The sequence below is a fragment of the Mytilus galloprovincialis genome, chromosome 5 (assembly GCF_965363235.1).
Source record: "Mytilus galloprovincialis chromosome 5, xbMytGall1.hap1.1, whole genome shotgun sequence".
Lineage (NCBI taxonomy): Eukaryota > Metazoa > Mollusca > Bivalvia > Mytilida > Mytilidae > Mytilus > Mytilus galloprovincialis.
This window is the reverse complement of record NC_134842.1, coordinates 76,702,480-76,726,706: the sequence shown is the minus strand read 5'-3', so window position 1 is coordinate 76,726,706 and position 24,227 is coordinate 76,702,480. Positions and strand designations below refer to the sequence as shown.

The 24,227-nt window shown below is 32.4% G+C and overlaps 1 protein-coding gene across 1 annotated transcript; it reads left to right on the top strand.

Moving 5' to 3' along the window:
- Nucleotides 1–5,227: 5,227 nt before the first annotated feature.
- LOC143074729 (uncharacterized) lies at nt 5,228–19,798 on the top strand. The gene is made up of 5 exons (XM_076250044.1): nt 5,228–5,514; nt 14,726–14,892; nt 17,596–17,756; nt 18,585–18,775; nt 19,555–19,798. The coding sequence occupies exons 1-5, from the start codon at nt 5,364–5,366 to the stop codon at nt 19,593–19,595; spliced, it is 711 nt and encodes a 236-aa protein (XP_076106159.1). The 5' UTR covers nt 5,228–5,363; the 3' UTR covers nt 19,596–19,798.
- Nucleotides 19,799–24,227: the final 4,429 nt, after the last annotated feature.

Below are 24,227 nucleotides of genomic sequence, written 5' to 3'. Positions count from 1 at the left end.
AATAAGAAGACAAGCTATTCTTGTTACAAACATACTTTTTCGTTATCTAAGAATTATTGAATATATAATAATGACGTATAAATTGAACCAATTAACACAATGACAGACAGTTCATCTTTAATAGAAATAACAGTAAGTTTAATGAATATTACAACAAAAATATAATACATAACACATTAAGTGTTATACAATAGATTTATAAAGGTAACAAACTTGTTTTTGTAATTAGTTCTTTTAAGCCTGCTCGCTTACATTTCAACAATCATCTTTCTTAAATTCCCAGATCATTGATTACATGTATCATAAATTTCACTTATAATAAAGAAACGTTCGATTTTTGCAAAATACACTATTATGTTCAAGCTTATTTGTACGATTTGCTTGTACCAAGTCAGGAATATGATAGTTGTTAATCATTCGTTTGATGTATTTTAGGTTTTGATTTTACTATCTTATTAGGGACTTTAAATTTTGAATTTTCCTCGGAGTTCAGTTTTTTTGTAATTTTATTTTCTACACCTTTATACAATGTAATTAAACGTTTGGTGATTGTTGTATGCATCATACCATCCCTTCGAACCCGAGATAAAGGATACAACATATACAGTTGAGTCTGCTTCATAACTTGACTTACGTCTAGAAATCGACTACAAAGGTCTGTTAAAACAAAATTGGAAGACAAACAAGATGATATTTGATTACCAATTGTGAACTTTCCATGTATATGTCAAAATATTCCACCAGTGCCTGCTTATAGGGTATATATCTCGATTTTTATGCGGCATTCAAGGGCTTCTAGTTTCTGTAATGATTTATTGATAGATGGTTGCTGCTTACAAAGACGCTGTTGCATCAAGGGTTCCAAGTGGTAATGTTGAAATTGTCTCTATTTTACAGACACAATCACGAACTGGTTGACCGTTATTGAATATCCGTTTCAAATATGATGACGGATAATTATGTTTGAATGGCCGCTATTTGAAATTATACAAAAAGACTAATCACCGGGTATGTACGTACATGAGCAAAACGACTGGTGTCACATATAAAGCAGAATCTGCTTTCTCTTCCGGAGCATCGGAGTTCAACCCCCGTATTTGGTGTGGTTCGTTTCTAGCTTAATTAGTTTCGAGGCGGATTTGCAATTAATGCAAGACTTCCCTATGTGACTAGAATGTGCTTTTTTTCTGTCAGATCTGCTCTTGCACTATTTGGCACTACAACCCTATCACCTTTGAAAATCAATCTGTTCTGAATCGTTAGTTTTTCTCGAAACGGAAAATACCTCTGTATCTTAATATCTACGGCATCCTTGTTAATCGGCCATCTTTCCTTTATAACTTTAGAAAGAATTTGAAGTTCTTCATCTTCTGCGGTAGCTGATTGTAGTGTTTTACATCTTATGGCGGTGATCGGTGAGAATTGAATCGCATTCACAGTTTCAAGTTCCTTCTCGGTTTCCGATCGTCTATCTTGTCCACTTGATTCTTTGTTAATATATGCTCTACTTAATGTGTCTGCCATATGCATTTCAACTCCTGGTTTGAAAACAGCAGCATATTGAAACTTTTGTAAACGTAACAACATTCTTTGCAGTCGTTTGGAGCGATAAGCACAACTTGCTTACATGTAATCTCAAGCGGTTTGTGATCTGATTCGATAACGATTTTTCTTCCATATGTGTAGGTTTCAAATTTTTCCATTCCAAAAACTACTGCTAGTATTTTTTTTTCAATTTGAGCATAATTTTCTTCGGTTGGTGTTAAAGCTCTCGAAGCATAGCATACTGGTTGTCCCTCCTGCAACAAGGAAGCACCCAGTCCTGATTTCGATGCATCACACTGTAAAATGAAAGTATCGAAGTGCCATTGTATTTGAGCAAATGAAAGTCCGTGTACGTGAGGATCCCATCTGAAATCATTTTCGGGCTTGAGCAATTATCTCTCAACTGCTTGTCGGTCCTCAGGTATCGGCATTTCGGTAATAGCTTTTACTTTTTCAGAGTCTATTTGCAGTCCTTCAGCGGTAATTCGATGCCCAGGATAGGTAACTTCCTGTAATGTTAGTGTCAGTTGTTCTTTATTTAGTTTCAAACCTTTCTGTCTACACCGACCAATTAACCCTATCAGGTTCTTATCTTGATCTTCGTGTGCGTCCTTGTCGTTAGTTCCGCAACCATATATCAAAATATCATCATGCATAATTTTCACGCCTTTTAAGCCCTCGAGCGCTTCATCTATTCTACGCTTGAATTCCTCGGGCGCTGGCGATATACCGAACGGCATTTTCTTCCAACGGTATCGTCCCCACGGAGTACCGAAAGTTGTCGAGTAACTAGTATCTTCCTCTAACTGCACATGCCAAAATCCGTTTTTTGCAATTGCTACTGAGAATCATCTTGCTTTTTCTAAATCTTGTAGCAAGTCGTCAATCGTCAGATTCGGGTAATGATTCCTTTTCAACGCTTCAACACTTTTGGATTAAAAAGAATCAATGCAATTATGAACGTTCAAAAAAGCAAGTTAAGTTCTACCTCAACTGTGGATCGACCATGAATGTTCTTCCGACAAAAGACTACAAGATGATAATCAATGATAAAGAACTTGCGCAATTGAAACCGTCAAATCAGACACCAGTTATGTTCAACAAGACCGAAACTAAGCGGTTGAAAACGATATTATTTCACAAGTTGATGTTCCGACCGATTGGATATCGTCGATGGTTGTTGTCACGAAATAGTCCGGGCAAAATAAGACTTTGTATAGACCCGAAACCACTGAATGAAGCGTTGAAAAGGATTCATTACCCGAATCTGACGATTGACGACTTGCTACAAGATTTAGAAAAAGCAAGATGATTCTCAGTAGCAATTGCAAAAAACGGATTTTGGCATGTGCAGTTAGAGGAAGATACTAGTTACTTGACAACTTTCGGTACTCCGTGGGGACGATACCGTTTGAAGAAAATGCCGTTCGGTATATCGCCAGCGCCCGAGGAATTCAAGCGTAGAATAGATGAAGCGCTCGAGGGCTTAAAAGGCGTGAAAATTATGCATGATGATATCTTGATACATGGTTGCGGAACTAACGACAAGGACGCACACGAAGATCAAGATAAGAACCTGATAGGGTTAATTGATCGGTGTAGACAGAAAGGTTTGAAACTAAATAAAGAACACCACACTAACATTACAGGAAGTTACCTATCCTGGGCATAGAATTACCGCTGAAGGACTGCAAATAGACTCTGAAAAAGTAAAAGCTATTACCGAAATGCCGATACCTGAGGACCGACAAGCAGTTGAGAGATAATTGCTCAAGCCCGAAAATGATTTCAGATGGGATCCTCACGTACACGGACTTTCATTTGCTCAAATACAATGGCACTTCGATACTTTCATTTTACAGTGTGATGCATCGAAATCGGACTGGGTGCTTCCTTGTTGCAGGAGGGACAACCAGTATGCTATGCTTCGAGAGCTTTAACACCAACCGAAGAAAATTATGCTCAAATTGAAAAAAAGTACTAGCAGTAGTTTTTGGAATGGAAAAATTTAAAACCTACGCATATGGAAGAAAAATCGTTATCGAATCAGATCACAAACCGCTTGAGATTACATGTAAGCAAGTTGTGCTTATCGCTCCAAACGACTACAAAGAAGGTTGTTACGTTTACAAAAGTTTCAATATGCTGCTGTTTTCAAACCAGGAGTTGAAATGCATATGGCAGACACATTAAGTAGAGCATATATTAACAAAGAATCAAGTGGACAAGATAGACGATCGGAAACCGAGAAGGAACTTGAAACTGTGAATGCGATTCAATTCTCACCGATCACCGCCATAAGATGTAAAACACTACAATCAGCTACCGCAGAAGATGAAGAACTTCAAATTCTTTCTAAAGTTATAAAGGAAAGATGGCCGATTAACAAGGATGCCGTAGATATTAAGATACAGAGGTATTTTCCGTTTCGAGAAAAACTAACGATTCAGAACAGATTGATTTTCAAAGGTGATAGGGTTGTAGTGCCAAATAGTGCAAGAGCAGATCTGACAGAAAAAAAGCACATTCTAGTCACATAGGGAAGTCTTGCATTAATTGCAAATCCGCCTCGAAACTAATTAAGCTAGAAACGAACCACACCAAATACGGGGGTTGAACTCCGATGCTCCGGAAGAGAAAGCAGATTCTGCTTTATCTGTGACACCAGTCGTTTTGCTCATGTACGTACATACCCGGTGATTAGTCTTTTTGTATAATTTCAAATAGCGGCCATTCAAACATAATTATCCGTCATCATATTTGAAACGGATATTCAATAACGGTCAACCAGTTCGTGATTGTGTCCGTAAAATAGAGACAATTTCAACTTTACCACTTGGAACCCTTGATGCAACAGCGTCTTTGTAAGCAGCAACCATCTATCAATAAATCATTACAGAAACTAGAAGCCCTTGAATGCCGCATAAAAATCGAGACATATACCCTATAAGCAGGCACTGGTGGAATATTTTGACATATACATGGAAAGTTCACAATTGGTAATCAAATATCATCTTGTTTGTCTTCCAATTTTGTTTTAACAGACCTTTGTAGTCGATTTCTAGATGTAAGTCAAGTTATGAAGCAGACTCAACTGTATATGTTGTATCCTTTATCTCAGGTTCGAAGGGATGGTATGATGCATACAACAATCACCAAACGTTTAATTACATTGTATAAAGGTGTAGAAAATAAAATTACAAAAATACTGAACTCCGAGGAAAATTCAAAATGTAAAGTCCCTAATAAGATAGTAAAATCAAAACCTAAAATACATCAAACGAATGATTAACAACTATCCTATTCCTGACTTGGTACAAGCAAATCGTACAAATAAGCTTGAACATAATAGTGTATTTTGCAAAAATCGAACGTTTCTTTATTATAAGTGAAATTTATGATACATGTAATCAATGATCTGGGAATTTAAGAAAGATGATTGTTGAAATGTAAGCGAGCAGGCTTATAAGAACTAATTACAAAAACAAGTTTGTTACCTTTATAAATCTATTGTATAACACTTAATGTGTTATGTATTATATTTTTGTTGTAATATTGATTAAACTTACTGTTATTTCTATTAAAGATTAACTGTCTGTCATTGTGTTAATTGGTTCAATTTATACGTCATTATTATATATTCAATAATTCTTAGATAACGAAAAAGTATGTTTGTAACAAGAATAGCTTGTCTTCTTATTTCTTTTGTATACACAGTGGATAGTGCAGCTATAAACACAACAAAATTTGATTTAAAGTCATCTAAAGGGATCATTTCAACAAAATTAATTAAAAGGGATGTGATCGTCAAATCTTTGATGGAGTGCGCTTCTCAATGCAGCAGTTATGATTTTTGTAAAACAGCAAGTTTCGATTCTGAGACGACGTCGTGCAACCTCTCTTCGTCATGCAATCCGGAAACACTGGTCTTACCAACTGCAACATTCATCAGAAAACGTAGCAAACGAGGTTTGTACATTTATTCAAATTGTATTCTTTTTTAATTTAGCAAAAAAATCTTATCTTTTATTTGTTTTTATTTTTTATTTGTTTTTATCTTTCATTTGTTTTTATCTTTTATTTGTTTTTATCTTTGTTTTTATCTTTTATTTGTTTTTATCTTTTATTTGTTTTTATCTTTTAATTGGTTTTATCTTTTTTGTTTTTATCTTTTATTTGTTTTTATCTTTTATTTGTTTTTATCTTTCATTTGTTTTTATCTTTTATTTGTTTTTATCGATTAATTGTTTTTATCTTTTATTTGTTTTTATCTTTCATTTGTTTTTATCTTTTTTTTGTTTTTATCTTTTAGTTGTTTTTATCTTTCATTTGTTTTTATCTTTTATTTGTTTTGATCATGTTGATCTTTCATTTGTTTTGATCTTTTATTTGTTTTGATCTTTTTTTTTTTTGATCTTTTATTTGTTTTGATCTTTATTTGTTTTTATCTTTTATTTGATTTTTTCTTTTTTTTTTTTTTTTTATCTATTAATTGTTTTTATCTTTATTTGTTTTTATCTTTTATTTGTTTTTATCTATTGATTGTTTTTATTTTTTATTTGTTTTTACATTTTACCCTTTGACAAAATATTTTTGTCTCGCTTACGACGGAAGTAGCAGAAGTAGCAGAATACGAGACATAAGGGTAACAATACAGCGGTGGCGACGGTGGCGACGGTGACGACACAAACTGTTCGTTAAAATCTTACATTTCAGAAGGTAGACGCTTCATACCTTTTTTTACAAAAAAACTTATGTTACGAAGTTTCCGTTTGTCATATGTTCATTGTCCTCGAGTCAATTTCAATAGTTCATTGACTGCTTGAAATAGATTTTTTTCGTAAAGTAAAATACTCACTTATTATGAATAATAGGATAACTGTATTTGGTATACGTTTTATATGTCCGTCAAATAAAATTCAGCTGAATCTCAACCTCATTTTCTTGATCAGGGATCAAGGTTGAAGTTACGTGGTCAAGTCCGTACCTCAGAGACTACAACCATTAAGTCACCTATGTTTGGCGTATGGAATAGTTGTAAGTTGTAAGTTGTATCTGACCTTGATCATAATTTAAGTTATATTTTCAACGAATAAACAGGCATTTCCATAAAACAAAAATATCAGGTAAGTCTGTTCCATAATCTTTATTTACTCTTTATTAGTATAAAATAGTTATTGTACCACTGTTGTTTCTAAATATTATCAATTTTTTTTACTCTCATTCTGTGTCTATTTTATATTAGTTTTGGTTTGACATGATTGTGCTGTCTATAAAAAAGAAGATGTGATATGATTGCCAATGAGACAACTGTCCACAAGGGACCAAAATGACAATACAGTATAAGAAATAGATCATTAATCATGATAGAATAACACAAGCAAAAAACCTCTTACTGTAAAAAATATAAGGGCATACACTACTACTAAATACCTATTTAGCCATATACCAACAGTCCAACAGCAGTAACAGAAATATACCAAATATGAAAGGCACTACCGTCGCATTTTCAAAATACAAAATAAAATCTTTCAAATATATTCAGTTTTATCTACAGACTGTTCCATACACAATGCCTTTAACGTACAATATCGTGTATCATTTGAACACCTGATTGAATTAATTCTCTGCGTTTTAGTTCATAAAAATAAAAAGTGACAAAGAAACCATGATTTTTTTCTTACTTAAGACTAGAAAAACACAAAACTATAGGGTATAATATCTGTTCCTGACCGTATGAGTATTTGGTCTAGTACGAGCTAGACCATACATGTATATGGACCATACTGATTAGTTTTAGACAACAGTTATCCAATTTTTTTATTGAGATTTACAAATAAATATTATTAAATGAATAAAATTAGATGAATAAAGTGAACAAGTGAACATTCAATGAGTTGAAATTAAATAAATGGCTTTTTGATTCCTATTTTGGCATTCTCGTATAGGGTGACACTAATGTCTTGCTGCCACAAGAAACGTCAGATTTTTTACATTAACATTTTTTATTCATGCATGTGCCTTTGGTATTGCATCTCTTTCTAGCAAGATAAAAGCTTGTTTTGCGGCAGCATGTCATGAAATTTCTCCAACAAGTACACAGCTGGTTTTTGTAGTAAAAAAATTTTAAATATTCTAAAACTTTTCTTCCAGTATCATATTTACTTTAGATAACTTCAATTTTAGTGAGCATATTTAAATTTCATGTATTACTGGCATACTAAAAAAAGGTGATAAACAGATTAAGATAAAGTGATTTTTTTTTAAATTATAATATTACAGTAAAACCTGTATAAACCGGCCGGCTACGGGACCATGAAAAAGGGCCGGTTTGGACAGTGAGCCGGTTTATTCAGGTTTCTGTTTTGACCGAAAGTTAATGACTTGTGACGTCCGACATTTTGCATGAAAAAATTCTCTCTGATTGTAAATTATATCTGATAAATTAAAATACTTTCACTTCGTTTTTCATTGTTTGCATTTGCATCATAATGCTCGCGTTGTTTGGATTGTAAGACGAGAGTTTCGATTTACTCCCATGATCAATAATTTGAAATGTTGGAATGGCCGATTAAAAAGCCAGAATATTATCAAACGTAAAGTCATCACTTTCGAAACGTTGTCGTACAGTGTACAATATCCATTGATTGTTGTCATCCGGGTGTTTTTCATTATCAAGGTCATTTGTTTAGGGAACCAAGGATTTCGAAATTACGATGTGAACTTTTTACTTCGCGATTTCAATTTATTTATCCAAGTTAAAACGTAAGTTCAATCCGAGATATATATTCGGTATGTCTTTTCGTTTAATTGACACGTTTATAATGTTTTAATAAATAATACAGCCAACTACTGTACGCTTGTAGGTTCACAGTTTGACACCTGACTAATTGATTATCACGAAAAGTTATATTGTATCAACAAATATGTTTTGATTGCATATCGATCATTGAAATTAATTAGACAAACCGGTTTTGACAGGTAATAATTAATGTAATTAAGAGTATTGGGACTTCATAATAAGACCGGAATTCGGAATACACAGGGTCCGGTTTACAAAGGGTATTTTAACAAAGACTTTGAATGGAAAAATATGGGACTTTCATTTTCGGCCGGAATGGACAGGAAACCGGTTTATTCAGGGTCCGGTTTAATCAGGTTTGACTGTATATGTATAGAAGTTGTTTTTCCAATTACAATTAAACTTTTACAAGACTAAGTATATTATTTCTAGATTTCAGTTATGTTTATTTGTAATATACATTTGTATCTAAGAAACTTGACCAAATTCAGACAGACCGTACGCTTACAGTCCGACCGTATTCGTATTTTGAAAAAAATTGTATGCATATGATCCAGAACAAATACTCATATGGTCTTAAACATATCCACCATAAACAAAAATATAATTCAAAAAATAAATAAAAGGTATTTAACATGCCATATTTAATTTCAAACATCATCGCTTCCAATATGAATATCATAAATATGTAATAGTTAATTTCTAAAGCCTTATAACTAATTTAAGTACAACATTTGTCAGACACAATCTGATTCATAATAGGAAAGCAAATGAAGTTTAAGTGTTTTTTAAATTGCAACATTTTCTCAATATTTACTCAAACTGAAATATATGTTTTCTGGTAATGCATAGAAAATGAATAATAAATATACCTGTGATTGATTTCTTTACAAACGTGTTAAATTATCTTGCATGTATAAAAAAAGATCTCATCAATGATACAAGGCTGATTATTTTGTACGCCAGACACGCGTTTTGTCTACAAAAGACTGATCATTGACGCTCTAATAAAAAAGTTAAGATGACAAATAAAGGCATATTTCTTTTTTAAATCTTAGTCATGGATTTCCACATGTTAGAATGTTAGAATATAGGTTGTTTTATTGTATTAAACATTCCTCCGATTTCTTTCCCAGACGGAAACAATTTTGTCCCTGAAATTCGTAAATTTTCTATACTATGTGTAACATGTATTTTATCCTTCGTATTTGCAGCAATATTAAATCATTTATATATATGTACTGTTCTGTATCCTTAACTATATGGTAAAACACAACCAAAAACAACTATTGAATTTCGTATAAAGATGGGATCGTCCGATAATAATAATAAAAAAATGTTCATCTGATGAAATTCAAATGTGTTTTGCTGCACATAACATATACCTAAAGTTATAAAATATATACCGGAAATTTAAAAAAACTTAATTATATGATGTTAGATAGTTTAACCACATTATCACACTGATGTAGGAAATAAAAAACATTTGTATCTCTGTATCGGTTTGTTTTATTTAAAATTTCGTAAAGATGTCGTCACTTTTAAAAAGTTTACATTGCCTAATTTATATGAAACGATAAACGTTAGGGAAATAACAGTTTACCTTTTTCGAACGCGAATATTTAATGAAAAGTTTTGCAACGTTTGAATGATGAAGATAGAGATTAATGTTGTTCTCTTTAAAGAAACAGATACTACATTTTGTAGTAAATAAACAAAGACGACTGTTTTTCTCGAAATACACGATCTTAAGTGTTACATTTAATAAAGTGTATATATATCTTTATTTACCAAAGTCATAACAACTATAGGCATACAACATATAAACTACACAAAGTATACATAGTTAGCAGAAGGAAATGTGTTAAACATATTACATCATGTTAGATCTTAATTTTTGTGCACGAAATATAAATTTACCCAAATTACATAATTCTCTAAGATTATTAGAACTCATTAATTGTATATATTTATACATAGAAGGTTTTCTCCAATAATATGGTTTTATATATACCACTTTGTTTTTCTTTGTTGAAATAGTTATTTGTTTTATAGCGATGAAAGTAATAACACGATGTTGACTGCTGTACTCTATTTTTTGACATTTTACCTATTATGTCTATTTGTTTTGCTCACACATTATTGTCAATATAATGGAAATCGATGCGACTGTCATACAGGTGAGAGGTTTAGCTCGCTATAAAACAAGGTTATATCCTCTCATCATGCTAATTACGCAAAAAAAAACCACAAAAAAAGACCACAAAAAAAAAATAAAAAAAAAATAAGCATAATGGTTTACATTGTATTTACTATTGTTGATTGCAATTTATAAGGGACACTAGGCGATTTTCTGAACAAGTAATCAATCTTTGTCTGTTCAACTTAAGAAATCAAACAAGTTGCAATATCTACTTTCGTTTCAATCCACCCTTTTCTACATGAAGAAATGTCTGTACCAATTCAGGAATATGACAGTTGTTATCCATTCGTTTGATGAGGTTGAGCTTTTGATTTTGCCATTTGATAAGGGAATTTCTATTTTGAATTTTCCTTGGAGTTCGGTATTTCTGTTATTTTTCTTTTTAATAAATGTTGCGTAGTCATCACCGGAGTATTAATTCGATTTTAGGTTTAGCTATCTATAAAACCAGGTTCAATCCACCATTTTCCACATAAGAAAATGCCTGTACCAAATCAGGAATATGACAGTTGTTATCCATTCGTTTGATGTGTTTGAACTTTTGATTTTGCCATTTGATTAGGGACTTTCCTTTTTGAATTTTCCTTGGAGTTCAGTATTTTTGTGATTTAACTTTTTTTTTCGAATGTCATATTTTCAAAGTTTAAACTGAAATAATATATGACAGTTAAAGTACGAAATGATTAACGTCATGCCTGTTGATAAATTTATTAAGATATATACTTAGATCGCGATCAGTTTTGCAAAGGTAATTGGAAGTTCATATATGGATGTGTGCCGACAGATATTGTATTCTTAACACATTATAGACTTTGAACTAGCTTTTAGTAACAGTGAGTACTCTCAGATCTGTACGTTTTTTAGGATTTTTATATGCTTTGTATCGATCTAAGACTTACTTAGTAAGCCTTGTTAAACTGATTTTTATAGATTGTTCTTCTGTTGTACTGGTAGGGAGAGAGATTGGAGCCGGCCAACCTGTTTAACCCCCACACATTCTGTATGTACCTGTTCCAAGTCAGGACTCGGGCCTGTAATTCAGTGGTTGTCGTTTGTTGCTGTTTATTATATTAAATTTGCGTTTATTGTTTTGTACATGAATCAGGCCGCCTGTTTTCTCGTTTGAATTGTTTTACATTTGTCATTCCGGGGCCTTTTGAAGTTTACCATACGGTATGGGTTTTGCTCATTACTGAAGGCCATACGACGACATATAGATGTTAACTTCTATATCATTTGGTCTATGGTGGAGAATTGTCTCATTAGCAATTATACCACATCCTCTTATTCTAATATATTTCTTTATTTTTCTTATCTAATGCGAAGCAAAAGTTGTTCTTTGAAGCGTACATCATTAAGAGTTTATATAGGGAAAATACCAAACTCCAAGGTATATTCAAATAAAGAAAGTCCATTAAAACTGTCAAAATTATAAGCTTTCAACGAACAAAACAAGTGAAAACGACTGCCGTATTCCTGACCTAGTTCCGACGAAAATGGTAGGTTAAACCTGGGTTTATAGCTAGCTAAACCATCATCTTGTATGACCGTTGTTTATAGTTCCGTAATATTGACAATTGGTCGAGCAACTCAAACAGGCATAAACGATTAAGGTAGAAATGAACTGGATCCAGCAGCTACTTTCCGATTAACTTTTTGAGAAAGAGGACGAGACGTTCTTTGACAAAACCGTGGATCAATAATTTTGTGCTAAGACACCGATAGCGTTTTACAAAGGCTGAGTATTATCTACTCCAGGATGTTTTCGCTACCTGTATCGGCGTTAAATAAAACAATGAAGGTACTAAACTTAAATTTGCCGTAACCCGAATTACTTCAAAACAGTTCAGTTATCTTGCAGAAGTTTGATCGCCTCGAGTGCGTTAGTTCAAATCCCCAAAATCAAAACAAAGACGTAGTAATTGATATTTGCAGGTTTTCTTCAAAACACACGATCAATATCATAAACACTTGAAAAAAATGAAACAACACACATAAATTTAATGCGTATGAAGCGCTTCTCTTGATTAACCTTCATAAGGAACGATCAAAGCCGAATATTTGAAAGCCAATGATGTATAAATTTGAACTTACTTTGAACTCTCATAAACTTCGTCTTTTTGATACGAAGAGCTTGTTTAAAGTCCTTGCCAAATTGATAGTTACTAGTTTGTAGAACATTTCGTGCAAATAATTGAAATTAAGGTTGCATGTCTCAACAACAAAAACCCTTTATATATGCAATAACCACCACATGATCCGAAGTCAGAATATTTGGAATTGTCAAAACTATGCAAGAGACAAAAACAGTTTAGATTGATTTTAGTAGAATGTTTGATTTTTGACACAGTTAAATTGTTAAAACCGCCATTTTGTTATTGTTCTATGATCATTTTTGTATTTTTGGCTTTCATATTTGCTAATGCTTTGTCTATATCCCCTTTTGTGTTTCTTTGATACATAATGACGTGGCTCCTTCTTAGAAGAAATTCACAACAAACAAGGGAAATCTCGAATTTATATTATTTAGAGGATTTGCCTAAAAGAATTATAGACTATATTATGTTCATACTTTGAACGACAAAATTATTTTATATCTACCAGTGTGACGTTTACATGCTGATCAACCGATGTAAGTCAAACGCGCGATTCTACGTCAGAGTTAATGTTAACCTAACCATGTGCCTGTCAGGGTAATGATTCGGTCCCAGTACTTAAAATCATTCAATCCTTTATGAGTGGATTTAACATAGATGCCTTTTGGTGCTTCTTTTGTTACATATCTGTTTGTTTTGATAGTGACTAAGATTATAACACAATGTTGACTGCTGTACCTCTTATTTTTGACATTTTTACCTATTATGTCTGTTTGTTTTGTTCACGCATCGTTGTCAATTTAATGGAATTTGATGCAACTGTCATACAAGTGAGAGGTTTAGCTAGCTATAAAACCAGATTCAATCCAACATTTTCTACATAAGAAAATGCCTGTACCATGTCAGAATATGACAATGTTATCCATTCGTTTGATGTGTTTGAGCTTTTGAATTTGCCATTTGATTAGGGACTTTCTGTTTTGAATTTTCCTCAGAGTTCAGTATTTTTGTGATTTTACTTTTTGCACTAGCAATACTTGCTGTAACGATCATCTTGATAGTCACTTGAACATTTTTAGAATGCTAATTTCAGTCGTTCTTTCTAATAACTTTTTGGCTGTGAATACACATCTCCGCAATCTATTATAAATTATAAACTCTTTGTTTGGACTCGTTTACATCATACTATGCACCAACATCTTAATTAGTCCTGTTGATGTCATGTTTTAGTAACTTAAACTTAACCGGTTGCCTAAAATTGGACGATCTATGCTCCTTTGCTTTTAGAATCATCATAAAAATCCGTTTTTTTTATTGTTCATAGATCACGTCATCATAAATAATTTGAAACGGATATATAACATGTACGTGCTTAAATACTAAAACATTGTAAAAGACTGATTATCATATCTAAATATATAAAATTTGAGGATTTTGCTAGATGATTTATCTCCTTGGTCTTTGAAAAATGTATAATGTTCTGTTTTATATAAGTGCAAAAACAAATGGCTGACATGAGTAAAAAAATAGTACATTTACCCATTGAAGTACATGCTTTTAACTGAATGTGCCAAACGCCACAATAGGTTGTCGGTTTAAAAAATATATCCAAGTTGAATCAGATATTTTTTCTGAATCCGTAAATGTTGATATATAGACCAAATAATCTGTCTCGTGTGTGTTTACATTTGTCATTTCATAATTCCTTTTTATCATTAGTTTTTTTTTGTCCACACGGACGTGTGAACACAAAGAAAGAATTAAATAAAACTAAAAACCCAAATGATAAAACGGAAAATTGAAATGACAAATATAGATACACAAGAGACAGATAATACGGTCTAGTTGGTTTGGTACAAAAAAGGTTTTGTACGAGATGCTCGTGACATTTCCAATTAGATATTCCTCATTGACCTTTCTTTTGCTATAAGAGACCAACTATATTGTGACCGTTTTAAGGATGTTATTTGATAGATTTATTATCTTTTACTATTTTCGAGTTCAAGGGTTCACAAATAGCCGTATCATACCTACTCCTTTCAGAATGTCAATTAACATAAGACTGGTCTTTATTTTTAGAATTTAAACCAATATTTGTGGCATGCAGTGGAAATGGACAGTCAGTACTGGACACTTGGAGAACGCCGTCTATGGGGAGAGAAATTGTAAACATTAATGATTCATGTAAAGCTGGACATCTCAGAAGTTCGATTATTGACCACTGGAATGGGTCGATTATTGACCAGGTACATTGAAATTTAACAAAGAGCATCTCGTACAAAACCATTGTGCCCTCAATTATGTACGGACTGAAAACACATACTCGGTGCAGAGCTACAAAGACAATTAGTTGACCCTATAACATGTAGAAATGAAAAAAAGACAAGGGGGAATAAAAATATTTAATAATGCAAAGAAAGGCAGAAAATACCATGTTCAAAAGAAAAAAGCATAAAGACATACAATATGACACTTCAGTTAGAAATGAAACGAGTAAAGACAAAGTATCCTCCACAAAACATACATTTTCAATACATAACTAACACACGTACATGTAACATAAACATGATAAATATACATTTCATTGCAAATAATTGACATTTTTTAAAACTACAATAAGGTAAAAATGAGGTTAAGATTAAATTACTCCAGCAGACAATCTACTTTGAAGTTACAAAGAACTTAGTCTATACGAATAAATTTTCATCTAAAATGCTATTAATCTGTTAATATTTTAATTGCATAAAATACTTTTGACGTACAAAACAACTTCATTAATGTTGAAAATATAAGTATTTTTTTTTTAAATCAACGGTGTTTCCATCGACAACATAGTGATGTGAAGTGAAAGAGGGGTTATTTCTTTTAATATTATGTCTGTATACTTTTTCAATGTGATCAACTTTACGAACTTCTCCACATAAGCATATTTGTGACATGAAAAGTTTGCAGGCACGAGTTTTATGTAAAGTATTGTAAGCTGGAAAACAAGTGGATTGCTAACTTCAAATGTCTCGACATTAGCAGATTGGGGATGGCGGTCTTAATCCATACTTTTTTTCAATAATTAGTCAAATGGTTTTATCATGCATTTTTCCAAAATATGATAAAATGTATGGGTCACCGGACTATTTTTCACGCTACGGTCTGTGCAAAATTGTCAAATTTTGTATAGATTATGCATGGAAATCCAATTTTTTGTGATAAAAAGAAAGTTACACCATATAATTTTAAAATCTTTTAAGATGAAATGTGAGAAATTAGCTCTTATAACATGCTTTCAGATAAGAAAAAGAAAAAAATGGGATCACTGGACTTGTTTTCCTGCTACATATACAAATTGGTAAATTCACAACACTTTCTAATATAAAAAATTACCTCAGTTTTCTCCCTTATTATCTGGGTTATCTTACCTTATGTGGCAAAATAGAAAAAAAAATCAAACCAAAATATTGTGTATTTTTTAGAAAATATAGCCGTAAATATGATAAAACATTTAGTTTTCTATATCAACATGACAAGTCTTACACATAAATTATATAGTTCTCTCAAAATTTGCACATTTTATTAAAGATCTAGACCAATTGGTATCTGCTACTTCAAAATCCAAGATGGAGGAAGACACCCGAGCAACCTTAAGTGTTGTCAGCTGGAAAATAATTAGGACTATAAACTTCAAATGTAAACCTTTTTACATTTTATGTTAATTCTGTTATACTCAATTTTTTTTATTTCCCGTAACAATTTAACTTTTCATATAATTGAAAAATGTATACAATATATGGTCATGAAAATGACATATTAAGAGGGTAATACACTAACATTACCAAAACACATAATCTATCGTTTTTATTTCTTAATCATGTTAATACCAAGATCTCAGTCAAAAAACATTTCTGAAGTTTCCGAAAATCACACAAGGACTGGATCAACAATACATATTTCTACTATAGATAACTAATATGGAATGAAGTTAATAATCAATGGTTTATTAATAATCTAGCCTGTCAGCTTATTTTTTTCATAAAATATAAAGTACAAACTAATGAAAGAATAACTAAGAGTGCAAACCCTGAAGTTTTACTGTCGTAAATTAGTGGGAGGTGTCTGTTGTTATGCGGCGTTTTACATGTTGTAATATACTGTTAAATTATTTATCTATGTACATGTATGTATCTGTTATGAGTGTTCTTGTGTTTATTTGTACTATATTCCTGTCACGGAGTGTTGTCATTTGAGCGGTATTTTAAACATTGCCATATAAGCGGGAAGTTTGGCAAGCCATAAAACCAGGTTCAATTCGGGATAAAAGGGACGGCCTGGTGGTAACGACACTTTGGATTGTGTCTTTCGACATTTGTGAAACAGATATTCTATAACGGTCAACTATCGTGTGATAGCGTCCGTTAAAATTCAAAACGGATGACTTTAACTTGAGACCTTTAGTTTATATCTTCTTTGTAAGCAGCAAACCTCTATCAAAGAAACCGTGATGGAAAATGAAAGCTCTTGAATATTGTATCTAAAGTAGAGATTTTCTCCATATTCAGGCGCTGGTGTAATGTTGCTACGCAGAAATGTAGAGTCCATAATAAAGAAGCTGAAATTATTTCTTGTGTCGTAAAGTATTGTTTTCAACCGACCTTTATTATCATTTTCTAGATGCACGTCAAGTTTATGAAGCATACTTGACTGCATCTATAGTTCCTTTTATTGAAGTTCGATTAGAAATATGCGCTCAGAACAGTCATCAAACATTGAATTATTTAGTGAGTGGACATTATCTTAATAGCGGATCGTAAAGTTAAACGATAATGCTAGGTTCTTTAAATATTTTATAAGAAGCATCTGTATGAAGTCAGCCTTAAAATATGAATTTTCTTTGATATGGATTGGTTTAGATAATTACAATAACTTAGAAAATATAGTATAGTAAACTATCATTTTAGGTAAAAGTTGAGCTATTTTCAAATGGAAAATTGGGTGTAGAGATCTATTTCGATGGCCACCTTTCAACAAATTCCAATTGGTTTTCTATGGAACGGCTGTGTTATAGTTCTTTCAACGACCTGACACACACGTCTATCTCCAACATTTTCTCTATGGATGGGTAAATTATTTCATTTCTTTAGAGTTGCATGTTACCATTATAATGTCAATAATTGATTTTAAACATATTATGTTCAAATGTTAACATGCATATATTTTATAAGTAAAATACAAGACATTTACTCTCAACTAAAATACCAGCTTCATTAGTTGATACGCTAGAACGTATCGAAGGGCTGGCATTTTGTCTACATAAAAATCAGCAGTTGCAGTAGCAGGGGCTTTCCGTTTTGGGTTTTCCTTTGAGTTTGGTATTCTTGGTTATTTTCCGTTTTATACGAATCAAAGCTGTTCGAAGGCAACTTAAAACTTGGAATTAAAAAATGTTAAAAACATCAAACTCTTAAAAGAAATTTGTTAATTTGCTGTTTTAGAATCTGAAGAACCATGGGTAATTTCATAGTTCGTACCCCAAAAAGAAAATAACGTCACGTCATTGGTTAAATTGTCATTGTGTATGACATTTTAAACCAATCACAGCGTTTTGGTGTCCACTTTTGAAAATGTTACTCAGGATGCATTAGATTCTGAAACGGCGACTTATGGCTAAGGTATGACTAGAAAAAGGAAATCGAAGGTGTTTCGAATACATTTACATTTAATAAAGAGTACTGTAAATAGTCGTTACAATAACACTGTCTACAAGATCGAAATGCCACCCGGCAGTTGCTTCGACCCAATGGTTATAAAAACTCAACAAAAGCTAAAATAATTATAAAATCTCATACAAATATTTAGCTAAGCATATTTTTGGGGTCATTTGGAGTGCAAAATAAATATGTCTTTAAGTAAATGGGATAACATATATTTGTTTAATTTCTTTACACAGCGACCAAACCGTTGATCGCCATTTCTACATCAGCAGTAGTTATGGCGGCTGTTCAGAAGACACCATTTGGATGGTAGTGATTGATACGGCGAATGCTAATTATCGCCCCTGTTTCTACGATAAATTGACCGAAAGGGAATGCCCATACATATTATATGGTCCTGATCAGCATACGGTTAAATTGAACGATGGTATGTTGAATACTTTTTTGCTGTTAAGTTATGGATGTTTATCATACTTAATTTTGTTTGATTTATTGTAAAGTAGCTGATATTGATTTTAAGAAAAGTATACCGAGTCTATCTTTTTACCTCTTCATATAAAAATACGAACATAGGTTTTCATTGCACTACCTGACTACAAAACTGAAGAATAAGAAAAAAACAAATATAGTTCGCTGTTCGGATTTCAATAACGATTACCACAACGAGTGTACATGTGTTAGTTTTTAAATGTAACGGATGGCTGAACAAAAATCAGAGAAAGCTAAAGGTGTCGTATTCAACAGATTGACATAATTAAAACGACATGCACTGGAAAACTGAATATGTGTCGGACTTTTATATAAAAGTGTGTACTCAGCCCATCGTTGATATTCTATACCTTAGTGTATTTATTTTAAAAAGATAATCCATAAATATATAGCTGTCTCAACGCAGCAACTTCTTTACCGATTATAATGCGGAAACCATCAACTGATGCAATAAAATGAATCTTGTTATCCAGGGTAGAACTGGGAGACAGACAAATCTTAGTAAAGAAATAACTGAGACGAAAAGGCCATTGAAAGTCTTGATTATTTCCATTGAATTTTATCAATCATAAAATACTTAAACATTTAGGGTGAAGAATTTGATTATAGGATAGAGTTATGAAAATTAGGACGACGACATGAGATATATATAAACTAGAATTAAATTGTATTGAGAAGCATGACGACATATTAACATATTTATTCTTCTCATTTCAGGAACCTATGCAGTAGCTGATAAGATGGTGATATCAATATAGACATTTGCATAACATAAAAGGGAAATAACAATGACTAAATGCTAATATCAATATCGACATTTGTATAACATAAAAGGGAAATAACAATGACTAAATGCTAATATCAATATCGACAAATCGTATAAATATAAAAAAGGAAGTAGTATCATAGAGATTGTCTTCTTAAATGTATACGTAAAATTTAAAAAAAACTCGGAACTTTGCATTTAAGCGTACAATATACAACTTGAAAGCAGATTTGGCTATTTAAAAATTGAGTGCCAGAATAGAAGGAATCTCATGTCAAAGTATTTTAACATGCGCTCCCTAGTTTTTGAAGATCATACTGCATAAAAAGTATGTATTGTTAATTTAAAACTGTAATGCTTGTCTTTGGAAAGCTTTCCCATGAGGATGTCCTTAACAGAAAATATCTTATTTAAAGGAAGATATTTTGCCAATAGTGTTAATGGTATAGTTGACATTCCGTATTTTTAACTGCATATCACTTTAAAAACAACATGTTCACCACTTTCTCTATATTTGGGGATTTTCTTTTTAATAGCAACAAAAAGGACGAATAACCGACAGCATGCAGCATCTGCCTACGATAGTTTTCATATTTACAATCATGTCCCAAAATAAAAAAAAGTGCATCTCAACATATAAAATACACAATACGACATAACACAATGCAGTCACCACATATAAAATAGACAATACGACATAACACAATGCAGTCACCACATATAAAATACACAATACGACATAACACAATGCAGTCACCACATATAAAATACACAATACGACATAACACAATGCAGTCACCACATATAAAATACACAATACGACATAACACAATGCAGTCACCACATATAAAATATACAATACGACATAACACAATGCAGTCACCACATATAAAATACACAATACGACATAACACAATGCAGTCACCACATATAAAATAGACAATACGACATAACACAATGCAGTCACCACATATAAAATACACAATACGACATAACACAATGCAGTCACCACATATAAAATACACAATACGACATAACACAATGCAGTCACCACATATAAAATACACAATACGACATAACACAATGCAGTCACCACATATAAAATACACAATACGACATAACACAATGCAGTCACCACATATAAAATACACAATACGACATAACACAATGCAGTCACCACATATAAAATACACAATACGACATAACACAATGCAGTCACCACATATAAAATACACAATACGACATAACACAATGCAGTCAGTACATATAAAATACACAATACGACATAACACAATGCAGTCACCACATATAGAATACACAATACGACATAACACAATGCAGTCACCACATATAAAATACACAATACGACATAACACAATGCAGTCACCACATATAAAATATACAATACGACATAACACAATGCAGTCACCACATATAAAATACACAATACGACATAACACAATGCAGTCACCACATATAAAATACACAATACGACATAACACAATGCAGTCACCACATATAAAATATACAATACGACATAACACAATGCAGTCACCACATATAAAATACACAATACGACATAACACAATGCAGTCACCACATATAAAATACACAATACGACATAACACAATGCAGTCACCACATATAAAATATACAATACGACATAACACAATGCAGTCACCACATATAAAATACACAATACGACATAACACAATGCAGTCAGCACATATAAAATAGACAATACGACATAACACAATGCAGTCACCACATATAAAGGTTCTAATGTTGGTTACTCTAAAGTAAAAGAATTTATCTATAAAGTTTATCTAAGCATATTTTTCTGTTAAAGTTTACTATTCTTAAAAACACTATAATGTACTGTAAAAATCATAATCGCTCATTTGCAGAGTCTCATGAAGGAAGAAAGCGATCTGCCGTAACAAATTGTAAGATTGTGTCTTTTCATTTGTTTTTATCGCTCCTAGAAAGAAAAAAATACCAAAAATACCAAACACAGAGTAAAATTTAAAACAGACAGTCCTAAATCAAATAGCAAAATACAAAGCTCAAAAACTAGGTAAAAGCACAACCATTCTAAACTCTGAGGAAAGTTTTAATCGGGAAGTACCTAATCTAATGGCTAAATCATAAGACAAAACTGACCAAATAAATGGACAACGATTGTCATATAACTGACTTGGAACAGGCATTTTCTTACGATTTTCTACGTGAAATGAACCTGGTTTTATAGCGCTAAACCTCTGAGTTGTATGACGTTCGCATCAGAATCCATTAAATTTACAACGATGCGTTAACAAAACAGAAAAAATTGGGAAAAAAGGTCAAAAAAGGGGTACAGCAGTCATCACCGTGTCACAATCTCAATCAGAACAAAAACAAACAAAGAGAACGGTCATCAAAGATTCGCAATATTGAACTGTTGCATTAATTTTTCGAATAACAATAGTATATTAAAACCAGGCTTCATAATTCTGTCAGATTGACTGACCCTGCAGTAACCACGTGACAACTTAACACAGAGGTAATGCTTACATAAAATGAATGTCTGAAAGCCCACAATCTTATGCGGTTATTGCCTGAATACAGAATTTCAATACATCAAGCTACATTATACGTACGCAGGCTTAACTTTCAATCATGCAGGCAGCTCTTGGTTTTGGTTTGTTTTCTTTGGCAGACTATTGACTAAGTATAAAAAATGTGGTATGATTGCCAATGAGACAACTCTCCACAAGAGACCAACATGACACAGAAATTAACAAATATAGGTCACCGTATGGAATTCAAAAAATGAGCAACGCCTATTCCGCATAGTCAGCTATAAAAAGCTCCAAAATGACAATGTAAATATAAAAAGAAGATGTGGTATGATTACCAATGAGAAAACACTCCACAATAGACCAAAATGACACAGAAATTAACAACTATAGGTCACCGTACGGTTTTCAACAATGAGCAAAGCCTATACCGCAAAGTCAGCTATAAAAAGCCCCGAAATGACAATGTAAATTATTTCAAACGAGAAAAATAACGGCCTCATTTATGTACAAAACATGACCGAAAAACAAATATGTAGCATATAAACAAACGACAAAACTAAATAACAGGCTCCAGACTTGGGACATGCACATACATACAGAATGAAGCGGGGTTAAACATTTTAGCGGGATCACAACCCTCCCCTAACCTAAGATAGTGGTATAATAGTTCAACATAATAACAATATATAAAAATCAGTTGAAAAAGGCTTAACTCATCAGATTGACAAAACTACAAGTGGACTTGGCCGGGTACTTGTACATCACAATAACAAAAAGACACTTAGTACAGAAATGAGACTACTTGCAGTTAACTGACAGCTAGTTCAAAGCCACTAACGACTAATAAAAAGCATGCATCTAAGACTAAATTACACTTATGCACTATATATATTTCCTTACTACAGGTCCAAATTATATGAATTCAGTTTTGATTCCTGTTTTAATGTGTATTCACCATTTTCTAAGAGTGTATGTGGATGATGACTGTTAATCTTCTGGTATGTGTAATGGTCGTTTTCTTTTGTTGTATGTTTAATGGCACTTTTTTAGTGTTTAATGTGTAATGACCGTTTCTTCTTGTTTTATGTGCAATTGCTATTTCTCCCTATTTTATTTACATTGACCGTTTTCTCTTGTTTTAAGCGTAATTGCCGTTTCCAATTGTTTTAACTGTAGTTGTTATTTCCTCTTGTTTTAACTGTAAATGCCGTTTTCTCTTGTTTTAACTGTTATTACCGTTTCCTCTTGATTTAACTGTAGTTGCCGTTTCCTCTTGTTTTAACTGTAATAGCCATTTCCTCTTGTGTTAATTGTAATTGCCGTTTTTTCTTGTTTTAACTGTAATTGTCGTTTCCTCTTGTTTAAACTGTAGTTCCCGTTTCCTCTTGTTTTAACAGTAGTTGCCGTTTCTTCTTGTTTTAACTGTAATTATCGTTTCCTCTTGTTTTAACTTTAATTCCCGTTTCCTCTTCTTTTAACTGTAACTGCCGTTTCTTCTTGTTTTAACTGTTATTTTCGTTTCCTCTTGTTTAAACTGTAATTGCCATTTCCACTTGTTTTAACTGTAATTGCCGTTTCTTCATGTTGTGTGTCTACTGACCGTTGTCTCCTGTTCAATGTTAAATGTTTTGTATTCTCTTTTTCATGTGAAATTACCGTTTAATACATTTCTAGTTATCGTTTCCTCTTTTTTTAACTGTAATTGCCATTTCCTCTTGTTTAAACTGTAGTTGTCGTTTCCTATTGTTTTAACTGTAATTGTCGTTCTCCTTGTTTTAATTGTAATTGCCATTTCCGCTTGTTTTAACAGATGTTGCGGTTTCCTCTTTTTTTCAACTGTAATTGTTTTCCTCTTGATTTAACTGTAGTTGTCGTTTCCTCTTTTTTTTAACTGTAATTCTTTTCCTCTTGATTTAACTGTAGTTGTCGTTTCTTCTTGTTTTAACTGTAATTGTCGTTTCCTCTTGTTTTAACTGTAGTTGCCGTTTCCTCTTGTTTAAACAGTAGTTGCCGTTTCCTCTTGTTTTAACTGTATTTATCGTTTCCTCTTGTTTTAACTGTAA

Excerpts from the sequence above, each read along its gene's own strand:
- LOC143074729 (XM_076250044.1), top strand. The coding sequence starts at position 5,364 with ATGGAGTGCGCTTCTCAATGCAGCAGTTATGATTTTTGTAAAACAGCA. Across the intron at positions 17,757-18,584 it reads AACATTTTCTCTATGGATGG|CGACCAAACCGTTGATCGCC; the intron begins GTAAATTATTTC and ends TTCTTTACACAG. Across the intron at positions 18,776-19,554 it reads TACGGTTAAATTGAACGATG|GAACCTATGCAGTAGCTGAT; the intron begins GTATGTTGAATA and ends TTCTCATTTCAG.